Source organism: Ostrea edulis, chromosome 5 (genome assembly GCF_947568905.1).
Source record: "Ostrea edulis chromosome 5, xbOstEdul1.1, whole genome shotgun sequence".
In the NCBI taxonomy this organism is placed as follows: Eukaryota; Metazoa; Mollusca; class Bivalvia; order Ostreida; family Ostreidae; genus Ostrea; species Ostrea edulis.
The window spans coordinates 17,773,236-17,793,631 of NC_079168.1; the positions used below are offsets into that span (position 1 = coordinate 17,773,236).

Genomic DNA, 20,396 nt, shown 5'->3' on the forward strand with positions numbered 1-20,396 from the left:
TCAGGATTTTACGCAGATTTTACAATAGACTATTTATTAGCTATATAATAAAATGGTTTATTCTTTTGCGGTGCATCTTATAAATATATAAGTTAATTTTAATGCATTCTTAACCATTTATTAACATTTTAGATATACATTGGGTTACTTCGATGTAATATGCTTCACAAAATCTGAAAGAAAGAAAAATACAAAGTTTCATACAGGAATTTACAATGAATGTTCGAGTTAAGGCTCTTTGCTTATAAACTGTAAAAGTAACTCCGTCTCAAATGAGTCTGATTGATTGCTTATCACGATAGATTTAAAGATTCCTTCTATTTCTGGGAAACAATAATTCTAAATAGAACACCGAATATGGAAGCAAAAAAAAAAAAAAAAAGGAAAAAAACCCAAGATCATTGCATTTGACACAATACCTTTATATCGAATATATCCATTGCTTCCCACTCCAGTATCCGCAATCATTTCATCAACATCATTGTCAGTTAATTGTTCCCCCAGCGTCGTCATGACGCTTCGGAACTCATCCACAGATATATGCCCTGTCTTATCCTCGTCAAACACTTGAAAGGCCTCGATCAGCTCGTCCGGTGAATCCGTACACTGCATTTGCTTTGCCATCATTTGCAGAAATTCATCAAACTCCACATCACCATTACCTACATAATGGGAATCATCTTAGCAGTATTTACTATCAACCATAGATGGTTTCGTCTGTCCTTTTTAGGAAGATGTAAGTATAATAGACATTTTTTGTAGTGTATAATTACATGAACCCATAATATATGTAATTTTATACAACATCAAGGCTTTTTCATTCCAAAAATGAGATTTACATGTTTGAAGTCAATTTTCTTGAAATATGGATTTTAATAACTCTGAATCAGTTTCTGTAACGTGTATCTTTGTTCCCTGACGTATATTAGTTTGACACTTGAGCCTTTTAAAGAGTTATTGACATATTCTATACTTCAAAGTTTACCATCTACATCGACTTCCGCTATCATGTCCATCAGTTCTTTTTCTGTGGGGTCCTGTCCCATTGATCGCATTACGGCTCCTAGTTCTTCCGTACTGACAGTTCCATCACCGTCCTTGTCAAATACCTTAAACGCTTCTTTGATATCTGAAGATTAAAATCTCTTTTTTTTCATTCAGAGAAATATGATACCCCAAGCGTAAAACCTACCATGTTCTGTGGGGGAAAGAATATTAGTCAAAATTAATTAGATAAAGATTTTGCAAAAACTATGACATCACATGCGGATCGATCAACCTTAAGATATGCAGTACATATCTTTTTCCGTCAATCCCATAGAAAACAATATGTGATTGTGTTTAATAACCAAAGAACTGACAAAACTAACCGAAGAGATTGAAATACAAAGTAAAGTTCCTCTATTACAGATATAATCAACGAACATCGATATCATGTATACTAGCGGAAAAAAAGAAATTGCATTATTTAATATATGAAAAAATAATAAAAAATAACAATGAGCAAATATTATTTTTTGTAATACTGTTAACAAATGTATTCGTTACAACATTTCATAATCCATTAATGTTAACGTCGAATAACGTCAATTTCAGCACACTCCAAAAAGACACTGGTATTCGAACTTGAATTAACAAAGTTAATAATGCGTGTGACCACCATTTGCATTCTCGCATGCTTGACAACGGCGTCTCATTGATGCCACTAAAGTGTTCAGAAATGTTTGAGGGATGTTGTTTCAGATATTGGTTAAAGCCTAGCTAAATCAGCGAATGTCACTGGCTGATTTAGTAAACGGCGTAGAGGTCGTTCCATTTCATCCCAGACGTGCTCGATCGGCGATAAATCGGGGGGAAACAGCTGGTCAAGGCAAGACATCGACATTCTGTTGAACAAAAAAGTCCCTGACTACAAGTGAAACATGTGGCCTTGCGTTGTCTTGTTGCAGAGTGATGTGATTTTGCCATCTCTGTATGGAGGGTATCACATGGCGCTGAATAATTTCGTCTCGATAGCGTACGCCAGTGAGATTTCCATTGACAATTTGTATAGGGGTCCTTCCACGTGCTGTTATTTCATCCCACAACATAACGCTGCCTCCACCGAATTGTCGACGTTGCACAACACAAGCGTCCTGGTACCGCTCCCCAATGCGACGATACACTCTACAACGGCCGTCACTGCTATCCAATTGAAATCTGGATTCATCAGTGAACAGAATATTGGCCCAGTCCTGTATTCTGAATCACAGATGTCGTCTGCACCACGCTAGTCTAGCGATACGATGACGTCTTGGTCTGATGTTGTGCTCGTGCAAACGATTACGCACAGCTCTTGGACTGATTGGATGAAATCCAGGAATGCTGCGAGCAGTCAAACTTGCTGTCTGGAAACGATTTCGCAGGTGCACAAGTCTAATGTGGTTGTCCTGTCGACGCGACGTCACACGAGGACACCCAGAAAGTGGTCGATCCCGAGTGTTACCAGATTGTTGGAAATGTCTCCATAGTGACTGGATGGTGTTCCGATGAACTCCAAAGTGTCTTGCTACTATATATTGTGCCATTCCAGCTTGAAGCATCCCAACAGCACGATTACGTTGGTTTGCACTGAGTCGTGGCATGGCAGAAGGATAAATTTTGTCAAAACTAAAGTGCTTTCCTTAACGAATAGTGTCCAAACAAACCTTTTACACTTCTTGCTCCAAACGGTATTGGCCAGTGAAAGTCGTGTGTACGAACACTTCAATAAACAACATGTTTTCACTAACCATGAAAAAGTCCGTGCATCTGAGTCGGGTACTATCCGATATTGTTTAAAAACATCACCTTTATCGATTGTTTAGATTTTATAAATATAAACAATAAATGTAGAAAAATTATATTAATTTTTATAATCCACAGTTTCTTTTTCAGCTAGTATACATGTATAATGTCATAATAAGATATTGATGAAACTTAACATAACATAAAATTGATATTACTATAACGCAAAATAAAAATCGTATTACACAATGGCATTTCAATCAAAGTTGTATGACCTTGCTGCAATTATAATGATCGTACCTAACAAATTGCTTTCTTCGACGTTTAGAACAGATTGATCAAATTATTTTATAAAAAAAATCAAGATGGCGCTCGATAGGTAGGAGGTCGTTTTTCGTGATCACAAAGTTTGGAAATTTACGACTAAATAGTGAATATTATGGCAGTGTACTTCTAAGTAAGTGAGAAACAAACATTCTAACATCTAAAAGGAATTCAAAATGAAAAAAATCCGGGAATAAAAATTCCATCCGCTATCGATTTAGACTTTAGTGTTGAGTTATTGTACTTCCGGTGTCATAACGAAATGATTTTGGACATCTGCCATCCAAACAAAGTGACTCTCACGTCTCACAGCTCGATTTTTCAGTTAGATTTTCTTTTTATTGACAACTGATAATCTTAATTTAACTGCATTATACGTATATGTATTTCTACTTTTTTCTCTTTTCTATCTCTATCCCCATTTCTCTGTCAACAAACTTCAACATGGTTCCAGTGGGTATCACTTTAGTCTCAGTAAGTTTATTTATTTATTTTTTCCCTTTTGTAATCTGAATGGTTAGAATTATTTCAGTAAATTGCCAAAGTTTAGGTGATATTGCGAAACGCAAGGACGTATTTAACTACCTAAGAGCTTTAGAGTGTAATATTTATTGTTTGCAAGATGCACATTTTTCACATGATATTGAAGATGAAATAAGGAACTTGTGGGGATACCAGTGCTTCTTCAGTTCATATTCTACAAACTCCAGGGGAATTGCAATTCTTATAATAATTTTGACTTTAAACCTCTGATAGAAAAGGGTGACATTGATGGAAATTATTTTATACTTAAAGCATGTATAGAAGGTCATGAAGTATTAATGTGTACTATTTATGGTCCTAATAATGATACACCACTATTTTTTGAAAATATACAAAATCACATTGATGATATGCAATGCAGTAATATTATTTGGTGTGGTGATTTTAATCTGGTTCTAAACCCAGACTTGGATTATTATAACTACAAATATATTAATAATCCAAAGGCAAGAGATAAAGTTTTAGAAATTATGGAAATTAATCCTTACATAGACCCATTTAGACAGCTACATGAAAATATTCGTAGATACACATGGAGAAGAAAAACTCCATTGAAACAAAGTAGGTTAGATTTCTTTTTTTAATATCCGAGACTTTTTTGTCTGGGCTAGAAATGTGTACTATAGAACCTAGTTATAGGTCAGATCACTCAATGATATCCTTGAAGATATCTTTTAATGACTTTAAGAAAGGTAGAGGGTTATGGAAGTTTAATAGCTCTTTGCTCTATGATGAAAATTATTTAGATTGTATCAAAGATATTATTATAAAGGTAAAGAAACAGTATGCAATCCCTGTATACAATTTTGATAACATACATGATATATCTGATGCAGACATTTCCTTCTCTATTAACGATCAACTTTTTTTTTTAGAAACATTACTTTTAGAAATAAGAGGTAAAACTATCTCTTATGCATCATATATCAAAAAGAAGAAAGAAAAGGAGGGAAAAGAATTAAAAGAAAATATCAAATTACTAGAAGAAAATGTTTGTGACAGCAATATCAATGAACTGTGTAGTAAAAAGCAAGAATTAGAAAACATTAGAAAAGATAAGTTGCATGGTACATGTATTTATGTAAGAAGTAGAGCTAGATGGATTGAAGAAGGAGAAAAACCATCACATTATTTTTGTACGTTAGAATCTAGAAATTTCACTAACAAAATCATACCAAGATTAAAGTGTAATGATGGTACAGTAATTTATAAACAATCAGAAATATTAAGGGAAACAAAAACATTCTATGAACAATTATACAAGAAAAGCAATTTGAACGCAATAGACTTGCACAATGATCTTGGTATTGAAGATGTTCCAAAACTTTCAAATAAAGAATCTGAATCACTAGAAGGTAACATTACTATTGAGGAAGCCTCCAATACCCTTTACAAAATGAAATCAAACAAATCCCCAGGATCTGATGGTTTTTCTGCTGAATTCTTCAAAATGTTTTGGAAGTATATTGGTCTTTTTGTAGTTAGGTCTATTAATTATGGGTACAAAAATAACTGTCTTTCTATTACACGAAGACATGGTATTATTACATTGTTACCAAAAGGTGACAAGCCGAGACAATATTTGAAGAATCGGAGACCAATTACTTTGTTGAATACTGTGTATAAAATTGCATCGGGCTGTATTGCGAATATAATAAAAAGATACTTAGACAAAATAATTAATCAAGATCAAACAGGTTTCATCCCCAACAGATATATTGGAGAAAATACAAGGCTTATTTATGATATAATGCACTATACTGAAGAAGAAAATATAACTGGATTATTACTACTTATTGATTTTGAAAAAGCCTTTGATACTCTTTCGTGGACATTTATACAAAAAGTGCTAAAACTTTTTAATTTTGGCCCTTCAATTAGGAATTGGGTATCGATTTTTAATACAGAAATTACATCTGCTATCAATCAAGGTGGTAATCTCTCTGATAGAATCATTATTCAGAGAGGTTTCAGACAAGGGGATCCATTATCACCAAACATATTTTTGATATGTGCGGAAATATTAGCAATCCAAATTAGAATGAATAAGAATATCAAAGGCATTACTGTAAATAATGTAGAAAAAAGAGCATTTTTAGAAGATAAGACTGATTTACAGATAGCTATTACAAAAAAATCTTTTATTCTTGGTTTTATTGAAAATAATAGTTTGATACAAAACACTATTATCTTATGGCTTAAATACTATGTGTACACAGCAAGATGCACTAAAAAGTCCTTGAGTGTGAGTGCTGCAATTTCACAAATGAAATTTTTTTTATGAAACTCAAAAATTTATTTCGTATAAAAATGGTAAAAAGAAAATGTTTGATGCCCAATGGAATCGATGGAACCTTCTGTTTTCTTAACTTCTCTCTCTTCTTCTTTCTCTCTCAAATCCCACATACCTTCAGCTCATATTCTTTGTTTCTTTTTTTTCCTCTTCTCTGGATATAATATTATTGTATATCTGATATACCGGTATGTGCACAAAAATAAAAAACTATATAAAAAAAAATATTTTATAAAAAGAAAACCAGGTGAATGAAAAATAAAATGTTGTATACAGTATTTTCTTCGTTATACATGTAGCATATCGATTTGATAATACATCAAAGTAAACAAGCATTCTGTAAATCTGGCACCGCAATACCTGTACCCTACCGGTTCCAAGCAAGGTCGTTTACGTAATATTCTGCGTATGATCCCTTTGAATATTTTCACATTTTCTTTAATTTTCAAAACCTGTCGACAATCATCTACAAACAAGGACGTCTTTATCACCGCATCAAACAAATTTTCATTCGTATTTTCTGCGTTGAGCTTTATTGCCGTGTTTGGAACAATTACACCTCCAGTATTCTGTGCAATGAAGCATATAAAGATCGGTATTTCGTTTCTATCTCAAGTAACCTTCTACTTACGTATCTTGCATATCTATCGCCTCGTGTGTTTGAATAAAAAAGATCAACAAATGTATAATAGGGTAATTTTGGACGATTTGATGGATATTATTTTTCACATGTACCATGAAATAATATAATTTCGATCTCTGGTAAATATATATGGCAAATCAATTGAACTTGATTAGAAATTGGTATGTCTTAAATAATATAGATCTCACATAATAAAGAAATAGAGAATCGAGTCAATCATGTGACTATATTTCACACTTTTGTTAGAATATTTCACCTCGAAACATGTGACGGTCCCACCTACAAATCGTTAGGAGTCCTGTGGAAATCCGGGTTAGAATACATGTAGGCCCTCAGTACCCCTTACTTGTTGTAAAAGGCGACTTAATAGGGCAGTCCTTCGGATGAGACCGCAAAAACCGAGGACCCGTGTCACAGCAGGTGTGGCACGATAAAGATCCCTCCAAGCTCAAAGGCTGTAAGCGAGTATAGTCCTAAATTATGCAGCCCTTCACCGGCAATGGTGTCTCCATATGAGTGAAAAATTCTCAATCGGGACGTTAAACAATACACAACCAACCTATTTATTTGTTTGATAAATTGATGCTGAATTAATTAAATTGAAATTTATCTTTCATTCTTAAAAGTCGGTATACGTAATTTAAATCTACCGACAGAGGACCGCGAGATAATACAAGGCTTGAGGAGGTTGCTAATCCCTGTTATATATGTATCTGTTCAACTGTAACAAAACGAAACCTAATGTTTATCTACTAATTCAATAAACGCATATAAAATTTCAGATTCCTCAGTAAAGACATTACAGTGTACAGAGAAAATCCCTAAAACTACATTCGACACAAAGTCCCATCAATCTCGTAAAAAAAATCCACTTCATTCTGAGAAACTTAAACTTGTTCTGTAAACATGCAGTAGTAAAAAACATATAAAATACTAACTTCCTAAATTTCAGCGTGATAAAAACAAGGTGAAATACTGATGCCTCATGTATGGCAGTACAGTTAACAATGACAAGGTTAAAGTTTTCAAAGTTGGTCAAACCCCAAGATTAAGGTCAAAAGATTTGGTACCCGAAGAAAGAAATACACTTATTAAATATAAAACCCTCCTCATCAACCACTTCAAAGTTATGGCCAAGGCTTACATGTAGGTAACAAAGTCAAACGTTTTGACACACGTTTTATCACAAGGAATACACACATGTGAAATATAAAAGCTCTTCCAACGAACCTTCATAAGTTATGACCCAAGTAAAAGCTTTTGCGAACAGAAGAACTAAGTTGTGACAGACGGAAGTGGACAGAAGGACTGACGAGAGGACAATCTAGTAGTCTCCTTTTACTACGCCGGTAGGGGATTAATAAAATAACACACATGTGTAATTTTGTTGTGCATTAGCCTCTGGGGTCATGCCCTGTGTTAAATCGAAGATCAACTTTTTGAAATAATTTTATGAAATTCACTATTAACTAATTCCTCACCGTTTATCTGTTCTTCTGTGAGGTTTTCAACCTGAAATACATGCAAGTAATGTGGATATGATGAATTAAATGTCAACAGAGACGGCAAAAAATCATTCAATGATGATTCCGTGTGTTACGTGCAATCATTATGACTCATAGATGTTTTACTTGATAATTTGGTTCTTCGGTATCGCTGTCGGTCATTTTAAACCTCACTAATGGACGAATTGAAGAGGTCCGATGTTTACATTTCAAGGAATACAAGTAAATACTGTTGAATATCTGTTTGTTTTTTCCTCCAGAATTTTGACAACTACTTCAATTAATGAAATCCTATTTTCTCTTTTATTATTCGTCGCAATATACGATTTCATTACACAAATGTAATAAAAATCGATAACAAAACTTTTTTTTCATTGAAATTGAAATACATGTACATAAGACATGCACTGTACATAAAAGACATCTTTTACATGCAATAACGCTTTATCAATATCACTTACCATTTTATTTGGTTAAATTAAAATTTCCACCATAGGTTTCCAAAAACTTTTTTTTCAACTTGTTCATCAAAATTTATAATGTATGGCGAAAATGCTCACTGAAGACAAAACAAGCTGCCAAAAAGTTTTGAAGTTGTTCGCTTCTCTTTAATCAATGACTTTACATTTACAAGAGTGGAAACCAAACAAACATTTAACGAGGTATATCACAAGGGAAAATCAATGTGTCCTCTTCTGTCGCCGCTCTGTATTTGTACCAAACCTATTTTGTTATCCAACTTTTGAGTATAAAGGAATCATCAATATTTTTCGAAAGCTTTCAAGCCGAACAATGTCAAATTGATTGGCATGTTTTATTTTGGTCATTTTGGGGTATCAGTGAATAGATGTCTGGAAATAAATCAAATATTGCACAAAATTTAATAACGCCAAAAGCTTACCTGTATTTATCACCAGTAAGAGAATTTAATCAGTACCATCCATAATTATTGTACACAAAACGCCATACACAAGAGGTTGTTTGCCAGACATTTCTAATCCCTTTGTATATAATAATGTATGCAGTTTTGACTTTATAAAGGAAGGAAAATATTCATTGGAAAAAAAATGTCAATCCTATTCAGAACATATATAATTTGATTTTTGAGGTCTACACTGCTATGATATACAAATAAGTTTTGACAATGTTTAACATTGCAATTGTCATATTTACTGCTGACATCTTAGCTTCGATACTGGGTCACCAATTTGATATAATCTGAAAATGAATAAAAAAAATTCCACATGACAAATGTTACATGAAAAAGTTAATTTCATTGCTTTATCTGAGCACGAAGTTAAACATCCTTTACTTTCCACTTTTTATATATTGAGAAAAATATGGAAAACATTGGTAGTACAAATGAAAAGAGGTGGAGACGATGAAACGTGATCCATTGGTTCCAACTTAAAGAAGTGACAATTCCTTTGCACAATATATACAGATTGCAGTATGCTGTGACTTTATTCTGAAATCCATTCTATATTGATACGGAAACCTATACTGTATAACATGGACTATATGTTTACTAAGCACCTCCATATCTAGAATATAGGTATTTCAGTACAAAGAAACAGTATAGGGTGCCCCAATATCTGTTTTCGGAATTTTTATGCCCTACAAACATCTACTGAACTGCTACAATACAACATGAAGCTTTTCGTGTTCACTTAAGAGTGAAGGAAAATGAATATCACAACTCGCTGTTTAATATCAATCAAGGATGAATATAAGTAAATACCTTGAAAGTCTACCTTCCCTTTTTTGTCAATGTCAGCCACTTGTATCATTTCTATCACTTCCTCCTCCTTGTACTTTTCTCCTAAATTTGTCATCAGAAATCTAAGTTCTTGAACTGTTATGAACCCATCACCATCTTTATCAAAAATCCGAAATGCTCTCTGCAATTCTTCCTCAATGTCTGCTTGTCGCATTCGGACAGCCAAAACATTGACAAAATCTTCGAAGCCGAACTCTCCTACAATTTCCCAATACCAATATCTTTGAATTACATTATATTACGAGCTGTGAAAAATAAACTATCATATGATATCAAAGGCCAAATATAGTATATGATACACATCGTATAATATTGCTCATATTTGTCATGAAAGGCGAAGATAACGAACAGTGATTAATCTTATAACTCCTAGGTGTAATACAAAATAAAGAGTTGGGCAAACACGGAACCCTGGATATGCCAGAGGTGGGATCAGGTGCCTAGGAGGAGTAAGAATCCCCTGTCGACTGGTCATACCCGGCGTGAGCCCTATATCTTGATCAAGTAATAAAAATAATCAAAAATCACTATTTCATTTGAAAAGTCACACGCTAATATCTATATCATGTTTTGTAAATAATTATAATAATTCTTAAAAGGAATAAATTGCAGATATACACACAAGTATTTTAAATACTTTTGCTTCTTTTTAGTATATTATAATATGCGATTTAGTGGAAATGAATAAATGTGGTGTAGCTGCTCTATCCAAGTATCTGTTTCATTTTGTAAAACTTGCACAACTTTCAGATAACACACAACTTGACATAAGTTTGAGTTAATACCGTCTTTGTCCAGGAGTTTCTTCATGTTGTTTATATCAGCGTGTTTGGCGGTGGGGTCTAAACAACGAATAGTGTTAGGAAGTTGTGCTATTGATATCTTTCCTGTCCCCTTTATGTCTAACATCTCAAAGGCGGCCTGGAACTCTACAACAATTTTTTTTAAATTAAGGTGCCTCGTATATTCAGAAACAAAATTGCGCCCAGTGGTCAAACCACATTTTTCAAAATGAAATACAAACAAGTACACTTTTCTTTTAAAGGTAGCACTGAGACAAAATACACATAGTATATAGTTCGAGGGAATTGGAAAAGGAGAATACACATGTAGTCTCTATCTATGAATACACTATCCATTCTTCAATCACAGATTGGTGTTAAGACTACTTTAAATTGACTCATATTACAAGTTTTAATGACAGCGAAATTCCTGGCTAAACCGACAGAAAATTTGAATTTACCTGCAACTTGTTCATCAGTTAGAATGCCTGGCCAAACATTTGCCTGTCAAAAGTACATAAGCCGTCATCATTGGCCCCCAATCCAAATGAAACAGGGCAATAGAGACGAAATAATTTCATATGTATTGTAACTTAAGAGAAATAAGAAAACCTTACCATTTCAATGGCAGAAAACCCTCTACCTCCCCTTTACTCTTTGTAATTCACCACTGTAATTTAGAAGATGAGTTATCGCGCTAATGCACGAGTTTACATACACATATATATTTTGTCATCTGAGTAAACACACTACTTTTTCTCTAAAACACGTTTAGAAAGTGTCTACCCCTGTGAATTTTAATCATTATCATTCTAATCAATTGATTTCGGGTTTTAGGTTTCTACGCTACAAGCAATATATTCTTTTATTTTTAAATCCCAGGTTTTTCCTTGCATCTTGAAAAGTGTGAAAGGCATAAAAGAGATCGCTGTCAAAATATATTAATCAATAAACGAATGGTGTTTATCCGTCGCAAAGTTAAACAAGATCTACCTAAATTACAGACCTATCTTTAAGATACCTAAAAAACCAATACACCAATACAATTTCTCTTTAAGTTCATTGACGATTACAGCCGACTTTAAACTTCGATATTGATTTTGCTGAGTCTACAAATGGAAAGTATGACACGAACCAGACATATCCAAGGTTTTCATTAAAAGATAATTTCTAGTATCTGCTGAAAGAGTTTAAAGTCTATCATAAAGAACATGCTGTTGACTTTGTAATCAGAAGAAGAAGAGAAAAACCACGTTTTACTGATTTTTTAATCGCAGGTTTTCATGTATCTATAATACACAATTCACCTATTGACTCTTTCAGATCACAAAATGAGCTGATGTGATGTCATCATCGCAGGGTAACGAAAGTTTTCAGCATAATATATTTATAGATGTATGTAACAGGGGGTCATCTAGTCATTTGCAGCATATGATCTTAATTTTTACTTGGATTTAATGACCCCCTGTACTGTATATACTTTTCGTCATTTACTAAATAAATGACATATTCTATTCTCAAACTTGTTCTGATTTGCCTGCTTTGAGCAAAAAAAACGAGTACAGTCCACTTGGCTAGTGCTTTTGAGCTAAGGATCATAAAGATATCTTTTTCTGTGCCTTATCTCAAATTAAGAGTTATGTTTCTTTGTTGGATCTGATAAATCGCAAAGCTAATTAACAGAGTTAAATGCTTGTGGTAGTGAGATTAATAATTCAACTATTTGATATTAAGCTTTGATTATTATCCGGATAAATTTTAGTGGATAAAGTCATCTAGGCTAACACACTTATATTGTAATACTAATAAACTGGAGACCCTAGACTGAGTAAAAATTCGATTTGGTATATTTTCAACTTGTTAAGTTGCCCATTCATGATTTATTGACATTTTGAATTATATTTGAATGTTAGACTTATGATAAATGATATTGGCTTAAAATATCAACATATTAATGAATTCCATCAAATTGAAATGTGACAAAAGTCTCTTCTCCATTTATGTTCACAAAGATAGGTTCTGAACAAGTGCTTGCTATAACCAGCCATACACTAGACATTTACCAAAATGATGTCAAGTAATTAGTCAGTCTATGTATGATATAACTTAATTTAGTGTAGCATTTCAAAATTTCATAAATGTACAATCCTACATGTACATACATAGATAGATGGTATCGTATAAATTCATGGTTTATTATATCATATATGCAATATACAAGTATATATAAATAAAAGTCTTTCTTATTGTTGTATGCAAGGTGAAGACAACGAACAGTGATCAATCTCACAACTCCCACAATATATATATATATATACACTCAACATCCAAAGTGTCGGATCTAATAGTAGATACGAGGGCAATTAAGTAAGGATATAAAAAGCACTAAAAATGACCAACGTCACGCACAACAGTGAATCGTCAAATTTTGAGGATGACCTATCCCTTCCTCGGGACGATAAAATATTTACACAGAAAACTAGATGAAAAGGAAAATGACACTATCACTAAACTACAAAAGCTGATAACAAACAAAACGTCTACATATCAAAATTATCGAGTGTAGTTTGTGACAATAGAAAAGTTATAATCAAGCTTCAAGACTGAACTGAACTAATCAGTCTTACGCTGGATAAATTCAAACACAAAAAAGCTTCTTTTTTCCTCGTTTTCTTTACACACACACACACACGCACGCACGCACGCACGCACACGCACACACACACACACAGACAGACAGACAGATAGATAGATAGATAGATATTATCAAATAGTATGTTAAGTGTAAGGAATGAAAAATATATTGACTTAACAATGTCAAATCAGGGAGCAGTATGTTTGCGTAATTTATTCCAACCCTTTTCTTCAGTTGTCTCCGATGAACATGGATTTATATAAGTTATAGCGTATATCACAGATAACATTGCACATCACACATCAATTGATGTTAAGTGGAGGTCGATTTGTAAATTCTGCTCCATATGGATATTTATCAAGTGGTAACCATCATTTTGACGAAATCTGGAAATCAAACGACACATTATATTAAGCGTTATTATTTATAAATGAGAATTAAATCACAATCTGTCTGATATGCAAATAAGATCATGTCTGACTATTACCTGAAATGTTAACTAATCCGTCTTCATCTTTATCAGCTTTTTGGATGAGTTCCTCCGCTTCTTCTTCGGTAATCCCATTTCCAAGTGCTTCCATTGCTTCCCGGAGATCATTGGAAGTAATAGTACCGCATCCATCCATATCAAACACATTGAATACTTCTGTCAGTTCCTCCTCGGTTATTATTTCAGTCTGGTCTCCTCTTTTGGCCATCATCGTCATAAAATCGAGGTAGCTGATGAAACCATTGGCTTAAGAGAAAATAAATTCAGCCGATTTAAAATTTAAATAAATTCGGCAATATGAATACCTCTCTACAGTCATTTGAAAGATTTGTATTTTATTTGCTTCGGCATTTACACTTTGCAATTAGTTTTCAAAAAGGTACTTAATTTACAACTTATACGGTACCAATTTTAATGCACTATATTTTGCTTCTGGTAACCATATTTCATAAGTTTTAAAAAAAAAATCACTCTGTATACACTTGAGGAAGTGTTACTGCACTTTAGAGATGTGGCTCATTACCAGCTATATCGACAAATTGATCTTAAATATAGTAAGTATTTTTAATAAATGCACTTTCTTTCCTCATACAAAATTCTGCAATCGATGACAAGAACGGAATCAGTGTGTTCAGAAAACAAAGAATTGTATGAGACTAATCTCTGATAGGGGTTTAAATTTCTCCTTTAGTTTGTTGTATAATTGTTTTACACAATTAAATTTATGAATGTGTATTGCTTTCTTCTGCTGTTGTAATGATTAGTGATGAATTAATGGATACGGAATTTAAACACTGAACAAATACTAAGACTGTCTTCACTTGAACTAAAGACTTAAGTATTTTTCTCACACCTCATTATCTGTTATGAGTTAAATCGTTGTGCTGACAATTTTCATGAAAATCCTAAATACTAACAATAGATGAGAAAACGCTTACCACTCTTGTCATAGTCTTGGATCATGGATCTGACGTCCTCTTGTGTAACATCCTGCCCAATTGCTTGCATAACCTTCCCTAGGTTCTCTACCGAAATCGTCCCATTCTTATCCTTATCGAAACGTCTGAACACTTGCTGGTACACTATAAATATTCATACAGTTCTAGTACAGAGATGTTCATATAGGCGTGGATACGGTACTACACATAAAGTACTACACATGTAAACAATGTACATGTTACTAATTTAGAATATAATCGTTATTCAATCAGACAGTCATGAAATATTTTTTATCGTCGAGGAGTACATGATTAAGTAATGAAAAACATATTGTTATAAACAAACTTTTGTTTTTAAATAGGGAGATCATTCCCATATTGAAACACATTGGTTTTATACATGTACATGTATGTTGTTCAATGAAGTATCCTGTCATCAAAAATGTAGGATAAATATATTTACTTACATTTTATTTCTTCATCTGTAATCACAGGTTCCTATGATTGAAAGATTAAATTTGTGTTAAAATGCATGCATTTTAAGTGTAAAAAGTACCTTATAAAACTAATTTTATCACATTATTGGTCTCTATACTACCTTCTTCACGGGTTTCTTTTTCCTTCTCCTTACCACCTTCTTTGGTGGCATTGCTAAATATTTTCAGAAGTGTATCCCCACTTATTCATTGAAGAGAGGAAATTAAAGTTTTCAAATTGTAAACAGACCGAATGGGAGCGTAAGAAGTTCTATATTGGGAATGAATTCAATAGACTTTTGGCGAGTTCTGGCGTTTGTGCTGCCTTTCTAATCTACTTTTATCACACTGCGTCTGATAATCTGAGCTAATCGAAAAGTTTTGTAATAAATCTGAATATCAAAGAACCTACACACAACTGGAAGTAAACAAACATGGCTTACCATAGCTCTATAATCGTTTCAAATCTTTGCTAATGGTGGCATTTCAATAGGGGAAGGTCGAACGACCTCGAGTTTAAATCTCTAGGTAAATCAAGCGACGAAAACCGGTTATATAGAACATATGAAGATCAATACCTGTAATACTACTAGTTGAGCGTTATGACACTTTGATGCTACTGACGGATCAATTCTCCATTTTATTCATTTGTTTAAATATGATAACATCATAAATATTGAATGGCTATTATGTAAAGCATGAGTAAAATGAAATGATATATCTCTACATTTCTAATTGTAAGATATTTCAAATTTCACCGCTGAACACAAATTAGTACAATTTCTGAAAATTCTTCAACCAAGATAAAACTCTGTCAGTTGGAGGAATCAACAAAAGTAGCTGTACTTCTTTGTTAATCAAATCTCACACTTTCGATAAACTTTTGACATATCAACTGTCTGCCTTGAAGTCAGTCAGACATGTGTAAGCTTGCAAGCATTAAAGAATACTAAGTTAAATTACAAACACGTAGATGCTACAGGGGTGTCAACTGTCTCGTTTAAAGTCAGCATTTTGCAAATTCTATGGTCGTTATGATGCTCTAGTTTGTCAATACAACATATCATTGGGTCAAATTCTGTCTGACGTTTTTCCTACCGATTGTAATACAGCACACTGATTCTGACTAAGGATTATTCCTTTTACCTGATTGAGATATAAGACCGGTCGACAGGGGATGTTTTCTCCTCCTAGGCACCTGATCCCACATCTGGTATATCCAGCGGTCCGTGTTTGCCCTACTCTTTAGTTTTTATTCCTTAAAGGAGTTATGAGATTGATCACTGTTCGTTATCTTCACCTTTACATTAGATCGATATAATATAATGATAGAATAGTTTGACGAGTCCTATGAAAGTTTGGATGGAAATAATGTTTGTTTTTACAACTGTTATGCAACTTCTAACTTTTTTTCTACTTCACATTTGTTCATTGATTGACATATTGTCATCTTTTCATTGCATTTATAGCACAGTGTATATCATAATATGATACGATTTCTGACGTTGGGTGAAGGCAACAGTAAATATGTTATCCCCATCAGGACGAACTATTGCCCGACGCCAATGGGAGGGCAATAGTTCAGTTTTGTGGGGAATCACATAATTATTGTTGCCCTCAACTACTGTCAAAAAGTGCTATTTAATACGAATGTAAAACATCTAAACTTTAATTGGACTAATCGAAACTTCTGTTTTTTCTCGGGCCTCTATCCATATACTTATCTTGAGTTTGACATGTCCGTCGTTTTTAAGTAGATTCACATGTACATGTATGTCTCAGCTGTTAGGTGTTCTAACTATTCCCTACTCCCAGTTGATTATAAATATTAGCCTGTACAGGTTTTGTAAACCTTGCCATATTGATTCCTTTCAGGCGTATACAAATTTCACTGCATCTGTTGTAACGTGATGAAATTACAAACGGAATGTCATTGTTGGTGGCTTGAAACGTCACAATACTTTACCTTTTATGTATTAATGAGTTGTTCTTGCGGGGAAATCAGAAAGAGGGCTGCAGGCAATAATATACAGTTGTTGATTGAGGTTAAGAGCAAGTGTTGATCTGTCGGATATGAGTGCAAACTGTTGCCAAGGTCGAAAGTCGCAGTTTGAATTCCGGTCCAACATATCAACTGTTGCCCTGTGACCAACTGTATGCTGTTGACTGTAGCAGTCTTTTTTCAGCTTATATACTTCTATTTTTCTTATGAGTTGCAAAGTGGAATTATCGGAGAATTTCAACCAGTTCATTGCATTAGTTTTCTTGCAGGAAAGAAAGGGATCCATCACAGTCTGTTTCTGTAGTTTTCAAACATATTTAGTTATTGTTACTTCTGCTTTTTAAATGGGCATGGATTTTCTTTTCCGATGCAGCTGCAATGCAAACATCGGCCATATTTATTCAACCAAGCGACAGGAAAGATAACGTATGGCATGTTTTTTCCCGAGGGGTAATAATTGGGATTGTTTTAGCAGTTTCAGATCATGCTGCCAAATATTTTTGAAGCTAAATCTGCACTCAAATCTGTCTACAATCACAATCCATATTTTCGCAAGACAGATGACTCTCTACTTTTATATCAAAGGTTCACATGTACATAGGTAGGTAGCACTCTTCAGCTTGGAAGGTAAATAAAGTAAAGCTTATTTTCATGTCAGTTATTTCTGACGACATTAATTCACATATAAGTTATTATCAATACCACACTGCTTATTAATTTTTTTTTTACCTTAGAACTCTATGTTCGCCAAATTATATCCCACTAAAATTATTTGTATGCCAACAAGCTATAAAATCGCAAAATTTTACACCCATGAAAAAAAAACCGCTAAACGGGCATCCGTTTTAGCGCCAAATATGGGCATGTTGACCAACAGGCTATTATAACAGTTCCAGTCCAACAGTCATTGGAACGGTCAACTGCTATACTTTTTTCGGATAAAGTTACATAGTTATACAGGGAAACGTACGCTCCTCTCCCTTTAACCAGTGACTATGTGCGTGAATATTTCAACGTTTCTCATAAATATATATGATATGATTCGGTCAATCGCTGAGATTCCTTGCAAAAGTTAGTCGGAGATTTAAACTGTTTCTAGAATGCGAATACATGTATATTATTCTTTATCAATGTGAAAGTTTGTTTTTCCATTACTTCAGTAAACATACTAACCAAAGCAGATCCGGTTTGTTTACATATTTATGGCTACGGTATGAAGTGTGTGAGACATGGAGCAGATAACAAATGAACAAACATGTGTTGGAGCATTAGATTAGGAAAAACGATGGGGGTTTTTTCGCTGTGGAAAGTCTTTATGCTTCCAGGCGTTTCCAATGAAATATTTGGAAACATATGATGACTATTGTTGTGTTCTGATAATAAACCCCACCGTGTTCATTATGAAGGCACAAATGAACATATAACCACTGGTGTGTATGTTATGTTTAAGAAATAAACCATGAAACTGTTCAGATGTCACAGATATGCAGGATGTTCTGTCTACAATGATTTCGGTGCATAAAGCACACGTTTTCATAACCGCAGCCATTATTGGTGTTTTACAAGTTAAACGCGGCTGCACTTGAGCAGATCTTCCATTTTAGGCAAAGAATGAATTTTATTGGTCAATGAATTACGTCATTCTCGCCATGCATATTTATGAGAAATGATGACATTGTCACGCAGATATCCACAGGGGTGAAAGAGGAGAGGAGCGTACGTTTCAGTCGTGGCTTGCGACGATGACTAAAATACACTTGTTTACTGAGTTGAAGTACAACAACAGTTTTGTTTTGCCACAAGAATGGATGTTACCTGAAATCAAAGGAGTAATATATTTCTCATCATAGACAAACCTGTAATACATGTAACTCTCATTACACATTGTTTTAGTCACGACTCAAGTGTATGTGAATGCCATTGTTTGACAGTGGTATATTGAAAACGAAATTACTACCCAATCCAATCATAATTCCAAATACTGATGCAACATTTCGCCCTTTAAGGTGTTACATTAGATTGTTAACAAAATTGAAATACCGTGCAGGATCCAGTAAATGTTTTACAAAGCCCTATCTTTATTCATCACGAAAGCATTAACTGTTGTGAGGAGAAATGTCGGACGTATTGTACAACAACATATGCGAGGAGTCATGTAAATAAAACGTCGATTCTCAAACAATTCCAAAGAGCATTTAGTAAATTTGACTTCATCAAAACGTACCACTCAACAACACTTTACATAACAATTCCTAACGATAAATTAAAGACTAGGCCTTTAGACATCATACAGACTCAAGTACTCTGATGTTGATAAAGATGCTGGAGTTCCTCATTTACAATATCTACACGTAGTACCGGTATTTCGTGGCACGGTCATCCAGCATTCCATGAGCATAAATTGTGCTCGTTTATTACACAGTAACTGACCTCGTTTTGTATTCTTATACGGCATATATTATTTAGAAGCTTCTACATTAGATGAGGAAACATCTTGATGTGGTCTTCAACTCAGCCAGCTGCAAATTGTGTTTTAAGTATGCCTCCCAACTGATTCCGTACGTGACAGCATGTTCTGCGTGGAATCAATTTTTAAACCGATGCAGTCTATTAACAATTAAGCTGATGTTACAGAGGTTTCAAAAGTCTGGCTTAAAGTCTTGCATTTCGTAAATTCTATGGCAAATGATCTTATTTGCAAAACAATCTGTCATTAAGTGAATGCTGTCTCATATGTCCCAAACCAATTGTAAGGTCTTTTCATAGTGACTTTGACTATCGACTACTCCGTTTACCTTATCACGGTAAAGAATCACGACAGATGTGACAGTTGAACAGTGTTTGATAACCCTACCTACATGTAGGAACCTGATCCCACCAAGCGGCCCAGTTTTGCCTTCCTATATTTTATTCTTTAAATGATTTATGAGATTGGTCATTGGTCGTTATCTTCACTTATTTTCATATAATAATATAATAAAACGGAGTTATTTAATGTTTTATATGAGAGGGGGTGAAGATAATGAACAATGATCAATCTCATGACTCTTATCAGGAATACAAAATAGAAAGTTGGGCAAACACAGACCCCCGGATATACCAGTGGTGGGATCAGGTGCCTAGGAGGAGTAGAATGACTAATTATTAGACTACAGACTGAATGCATCTTATAAAGCTAACAAAGATTAAATCATAATGTACCGAGCAAGACGATTTACA

At 34.0% G+C, this 20,396-nt stretch overlaps 1 protein-coding gene across 1 annotated transcript; it reads right to left on the reverse strand.

Annotated features, from left to right (window-relative positions):
- Positions 1-96: 96 nt before the first annotated feature.
- Positions 97-15,591, reverse strand: LOC125649266 (uncharacterized). The gene is made up of 10 exons (XM_048876648.2): positions 15,298-15,591; positions 15,167-15,197; positions 14,700-14,843; positions 13,759-14,007; positions 10,640-10,783; positions 9,829-10,052; positions 8,051-8,081; positions 986-1,129; positions 420-662; positions 97-173 (listed from the first exon to the last, which is right to left on the reverse strand). Exons 1-10 carry the CDS (start codon positions 15,346-15,348, stop codon positions 145-147), a joined length of 1,290 nt encoding a protein of 429 aa, XP_048732605.1. The 5' UTR covers positions 15,349-15,591; the 3' UTR covers positions 97-144.
- Positions 15,592-20,396: the final 4,805 nt, after the last annotated feature.